The 5,436-nt window shown below is 36.1% G+C and overlaps 3 protein-coding genes across 3 annotated transcripts in view; 1 reads left to right on the forward strand and 2 right to left on the reverse strand.

Moving 5' to 3' along the window:
- The window catches only part of LOC100632613 (RING finger protein 32-like), a 1,891-nt gene extending 981 nt beyond the window's left edge, over positions 1 to 910 (forward strand). Inside the window, 4 exon segments of the mRNA XM_019993589.1 lie at positions 20 to 221; positions 223 to 304; positions 449 to 500; positions 557 to 910. Coding sequence (XP_019849148.1) covers positions 20 to 221; positions 223 to 304; positions 449 to 500; positions 557 to 769 — 549 coding nt within the window. The 3' untranslated portion in view covers positions 770 to 910.
- Positions 911 to 1,811: 901 nt separating this feature from the next.
- Positions 1,812 to 4,729, reverse strand: LOC100638843 (bax inhibitor 1-like). Its single transcript, XM_003384412.3, has 8 exons — positions 4,581 to 4,729; positions 4,425 to 4,530; positions 4,281 to 4,371; positions 3,190 to 3,268; positions 3,039 to 3,136; positions 2,673 to 2,752; positions 2,321 to 2,491; positions 1,812 to 2,109 (listed from the first exon to the last, which is right to left on the reverse strand). Exons 1-8 carry the CDS (start codon positions 4,640 to 4,642, stop codon positions 2,092 to 2,094), a joined length of 705 nt encoding a protein of 234 aa, XP_003384460.1. The 5' UTR covers positions 4,643 to 4,729; the 3' UTR covers positions 1,812 to 2,091.
- A 171-nt stretch (positions 4,730 to 4,900) lies between these two features.
- Positions 4,901 to 5,413, reverse strand: LOC105316877 (wall-associated receptor kinase-like 1). Its single transcript, XM_011412132.1, has one exon. The coding sequence runs from the start codon at positions 5,411 to 5,413 to the stop codon at positions 4,901 to 4,903; it is 513 nt and encodes a 170-aa protein (XP_011410434.1).
- Between the last annotated feature and the right edge of the window lie 23 nt (positions 5,414 to 5,436).

A 5,436-nucleotide genomic window follows, 5' to 3' on the forward strand; every position in this document is an offset into this window, starting at 1 on the left:
CTCATAATAATTATCATAGTCTCATACTCATACTCTCATACTTCCATGTCTCATACTCTCATACTTCCATGTCTCATTCTCTAGGATCCAGTCAGTATGGAAAGGATATAAAGTACGGAAATGGTTTAACAAATACCGTGAGACACACCCTCCCTCTCACCCTTTGCTACGAGCAAAATACTACAAGAAGAAATTTACAAGTTTAACATCAGAGATACTAGAGTGTTAGTTCTACCACAGAACAAGCAAATAACTTATTGATATCTGTTAACGCTGACCTGGAAGAATCAAGAAGAACAATGAGGTATAGGTATAACAAAAATGTATAAAATTATTGCAAACTTCCTCTCTTTCCATCCTTCTCTCTTTCCCCCTCCTTTCCTCTCTCTCTCTCTTTCCTCCTTCTCTTCCTCTCTCTCTCTCCCCTCTCTCTTTCCCCTCCCTCAAGGTCACTTGAACTACAGCTCCTTGATCCAAACTGGGACAGTGCCACTATGAAGGTTGGATTCTGTATAATCCATCTTTACCTTCTCTCTCTCTCTCTTCCTGTCTTCAGGCATCACAATACACAACTACAGACTGTGTCATCTGTCTTGCTCCCCTCTCTCTCCCTCGTCCCCTAACTGTCCTCTCTTGCTCCCACCTCTTCCATACAACCTGTATCACCTCACTAGAATCATTCACCAGCGACTACACCCTTCACTCTTGCCCCATATGTAGATCACCATATCTCAGCAGGGCTTACACTACTAGTAGTAATGATGATTAACTTGAAACAGCAACTAAACAGTATTGGCTCGAACAACATAAACAATAATAATATATCATGTGGTTGTTGTTGTTATTGGATTAATAATTACACAGGAAACAGTGCCATTGGTATAATACAGGGCACAATCCTGTATGGACGTACTGTAGTGGAGAGTACACTACGACTAGCCAGCAAGGAAATAGTGAGGGGATGTATCCAACTGCACTTGTATCAGGATATGAAAAAATGACAAAAATGAGGCATAGAATCATCACTCATTATTCCAGGAACAGCAATATAAACGGGATTACTGTATGAAGAGCTAAGAATTTCACTCGTATAGTTTACTAACAAATTACTAACAAATTACTATCAACTAGGACACATTGTAAAGAGATTATGATAGTGATATGACACAGCATGACTTGTTAGTATAGTCTCTTATAAACATAATGAATAAAGATGAGAGCTAAAGGTTTTCCAAGTATCGTGTATCCATTCATTATAAAAGCATTTACAGACATTATACTGCTTTATACAGCATGAATCTGCCATTAGCCTAAGACAGTTTTTGGCACATATAGATGTAGACACTAGAGTTGCTTCATATGTTGGAAAGTACATGTAGATGTATTACAATCCTCAGTATTTAACTCAACAATAAACATAACATAGGGCTCACGTGTATTACACCAGGTAATGGACACACTCACCCATCCAAAAATTGTTTGCACTGATTGTAGTTTCAGTTATATTGGTGAAGCATGTGGTGTCACAAAGTGATTTATAAAGGCATAAAACTTTACCAGGCAATTGTGGGTTACACCACATTGCACTTTAATGATATTCATTAGTAGGGGAAGTAGATTACTGGTGCGCTGCTTCAATACAGTTCATCTGATTATTATAGCAAATTAAGCAATTTCCTAAGAACATTAGAACAAGCATCATTTATTGTTATACTCCTGAGCAAGGCAACTTAAAACAGCAAATATACAAACTGCATGTCCTTATCATACACTATACAGTCCATTTATGTTATATTATAATAATGATTATACAGACAGAGACATAGACATAACTTCTCTCTTTATTTAAACTGTTCAATATCAGACCATTACTGAAAAAGTAAACATAGCTAAAGCTAATAATAATAATAATAATAATAATAATAATAATAATAATAATAATAATAATAATGTTGTTTTTACTCTCTACTAACAAATCAAAAAGAGGGAGGAGGGTGTGTGTAATTATTTTGTGGTGTCAGATAAAATAAAGTTTGTACAACAAGTTCAGTCCAAAGGCTAACATTTCCAGGAGAATGAAATAATATCAGTTCATTTCTTCTTCTTCTCCTATTAAAAATGAAAAAGTTAACCTTTACTTCTGAATGGTTAAAATAAAAAATTCAATAAAAATGCTAATCATTCATAATGTATATGTATTTACAAGGTCATAGGGTAAAGTGCATCTAATCAAATGATGTGAGATTATGCTTTTAATGTAAGTGACATTAAGTGTGTGTAGTTTATAAGTATAACATTAATGGAGTTACATGTGTTGTACCTTTGAAGCAAGAATGATAAGAATCCTCTTAAATATGGCAATGAAGTCAATAAAGAGATCAAGCGAGTGCCAGATATAGTCGTGATCACCATGATTGTACTTCTCGACTATCAGTTGGGTATCGAATATAACAAAACCACAAAATATCATTAGACCAAGATACAACTGGATCTGATGAGAGAGAGAAGGGAAGGGAGAGGGAAGATAAGGGGAAATGGAAGGAAAAGGGAAAAGGTTAATAATGAAGAAGAATAGAGAGATAGGGAGAGAGAGAAAGAGGAGTTATGAAAGGAAATGTATGTTAAAGTACAAAGAGATATGAGTTAGTGTGTGTGTGTGTGTGTGCGAGTACTTGGAATCCGAAAGAGAATCCAAACAAAAGAGAGAAGAAAGAGAGCAGGATCAAAAGTGAAAGTCCAGACAACAAAGGACCTAAAAGAATCAACCAAAAACAAATCACAATAAAGCATTTGACAAAAATTAATATTTAATAATAATCCCCTTTTGAATTAACACTAGAAAAGTACATGTACATGAAGTTACCTATAGGCTATAGCTAATGTATTTTGGAGGGGAAAATTTGGTGTTTTAATAGTCACAAAACTGCAAAATTAAAACCTGCCAATTACCAAAACTTACTAAAATTCACCCATACTCTTACTCCCGGCTATACTAGTACATGTATTGCCTTATATGGTAGGTGCCATGTAGTACTTACCAGCCAGAAACAGGAAGGACCTTCGCTCGGATATCAAAGCAGTCAGTGAGAGAGTCACAAAAATAACACAAGTACTGAGAAAGGCAGTCGGGACAATGCTATTAATGAGATAATGAGATGGGTGAGGAGAGGAGTGACCACACCCACTTACCTTGGTTCTATATCAATGACGGCTTCAAGAAGAGGTCCCATGCTGGTACCAGAGAAGAAGGCAAAACCACAAAGAAGACCTGATCATGTAAATGTACATAAAAGTACGTCTACATGTACATAAAAGTACATGTACATGTACATAAAAGTACATGTACATTTGCTGTCTACATGTACATGTAAATCAGGGTTTATAAAACTCCGCAAATCCCTGTACTATAGTATAGGGTTTTTAGCTAAATTTCGGCAAAAATGAAAAGTATAGAATTTTCCATTTGTATAATTTTTCCTGATACATATACATGTTCTTATGTTGTGCATAAAGTTTGAGCTGATTCCAGTCAAGTTTGGATTTTTCATGAAGTTTTAAAGTTGCTCAAAAACCGAGCCAAAGTCCCTGTGCTATAGTACAGGGACTTTGGCCAAATTTCATCAAAAATGAAAAGTAAAAAAAATTGCTATTTTTATAATTTTTTCTGATGCACATACATGTTCTTATGTTGCGTACAAAGTTTAAACTCATTCCGATCAAAATTAAATTTTTAATGAATTTTTAAAGTGCTCAAAATCAGGCAAAATTCCCTGTACTATAGTACAGGGATTACAACACTGCTTCCTTCATACTGCCACTAAAGGTTATTAATAATTCTACTTTGTGTATAAGGAATAACAACCTAAGTGTGAGGAAATGGAACTGGAAGTGAGCCCTGATCTCAATATGAGATCAATAAAGCTTATTCAATGTCATGGCAACAACCAATGACTATTATTTTATTCTCTCGGGAAAAATATGAACAAAATTTACTAGGGTTAACAGGTAAAATTTTACTTCAAATACATGTAGTACTGCATGTACATGTAAATTTTAGCATTTTAGGTTTATTGGGGGTTTGGCTCTACTAAGTTTAACATTCATCTTTTAGCTAAGTTTTAAATTTTAACGGCACTTTTAGCACTTTAATCTACACATGACAAAAAAAGGAAAATTTCATTTTCTGCTATATCGATATGTTTTGTTGATTTTACTAGTCAAAATAAACTATAAAAAGGCAACCATTTCTACGACCCCCTGCCCCCATTATTGAAACTCACCGAGTCTCTTTGTCATATTCTCTGGAGTGTTCTGAGTCATACCCAGAGCCACCATACAAACCACTGATCCAATGACAGCCACTATCAATCCCTATTAGCAGACAATGGTATACCTTGACTATCAATAGACTATCAGTTCCTTACTTTAAAGAGAGACAGTAGATAAAGTGTAGCTCCGGCCCCAGCACAAAGCATAGCTAGAGCGAGGCATGTGTAAACGCTCTTGAGATGGCTTTGAGTTCCTTTACTCCTAAAAAAGGAAAAGGTCGAAGCTTTGGGGTAGATTGTCATCTTGCTTACAGGTTGGAGAAGTCAGTCAGGGCTGACATGGATATTTTACTTCGAGAGAAAAGAGAGTCCATTATCGTGAATGGTCTGTCTTGTCAAAAGTTGACAACACCTTCAAGATGGCGGATATTTCTAGTCTTTGCAGTATTCGTGTCGATAAATGCAGAGTACACGTCAGATAGCAAGTGACGTAATATTGAGGTAAGAGGAAATCTATTATTAGCAACACTTGACAAAAATAGTAACATTAAAACAAAGTAAAAATAATAGCCAACAAAACTAGTCCAAAAATAATAGTAAATCAAAATAAAGTATACTACTGCCAGTACTCACTAAATACTTTCGTTTAGTTCTTTTATAATGTCAGACATTGTTGGACGCTGTTTGTAGTTCTCTATCAGACAACGTTCAATGAGGTTCTTCAATGTTGGCCTCTTGATAGCTTTAATCTGAGCCTCTCTCAGACTCTTCTCTTCCTCTGGGAACTCACAAAGAGCCATCTCAATAAGGAGGACACCATAACTGAAGACATCCATTGAAGGAGAGTGCTGCCTTGGGTAGGGAGACTCTGGAGCTGAATAGACAGGATTACCAGGATTGCATGTTCTAGCAAGAGGTTGGAGACTAACTGTACCGTAATCAGATACTTTAGCCCTCCATCCTCCAAGTCCACCTCCCATTGGTTGAAGGAGTACATTAGCACTGCTGACATCTCTATGTAGTATAGGATGAGGCTTGAAGAGATGAAGGTAATTGAGAGCACAGGCTACATCTAAACTGATGCGTAATAGTTCAGGATAGGCCAGTCCTCCAGTCTCTAATTCCTTTCTTAGGCTCGTCGGCATTAGTTCTGTCAGGATGATTGGAT

The sequence above is a fragment of the Amphimedon queenslandica genome, unplaced genomic scaffold (assembly GCF_000090795.2).
Source record: "Amphimedon queenslandica unplaced genomic scaffold, v1.1 AMPQUscaffold_13491, whole genome shotgun sequence".
Taxonomy (NCBI): Eukaryota; Metazoa; Porifera; class Demospongiae; order Haplosclerida; family Niphatidae; genus Amphimedon; species Amphimedon queenslandica.

Coding starts and splice junctions, on each gene's coding strand:
- LOC100638843 (XM_003384412.3), bottom strand. CDS start 4,642: ATGGACTCTCTTTTCTCTCGAAGTAAAATATCCATGTCAGCCCTGACT. Junction 4,531..4,580: donor CTGACTGACTTCTCCAACCT/GTAAGCAAGATG, acceptor TTCCTTTTTTAG/GAGTAAAGGAACTCAAAGCC. Junction 3,269..4,280: donor GAATATGACAAAGAGACTCG/GTGAGTTTCAAT, acceptor TTACATGATCAG/GTCTTCTTTGTGGTTTTGCC.
- LOC105316877 (XM_011412132.1), bottom strand. CDS start 5,413: ATGCCGACGAGCCTAAGAAAGGAATTAGAGACTGGAGGACTGGCCTAT.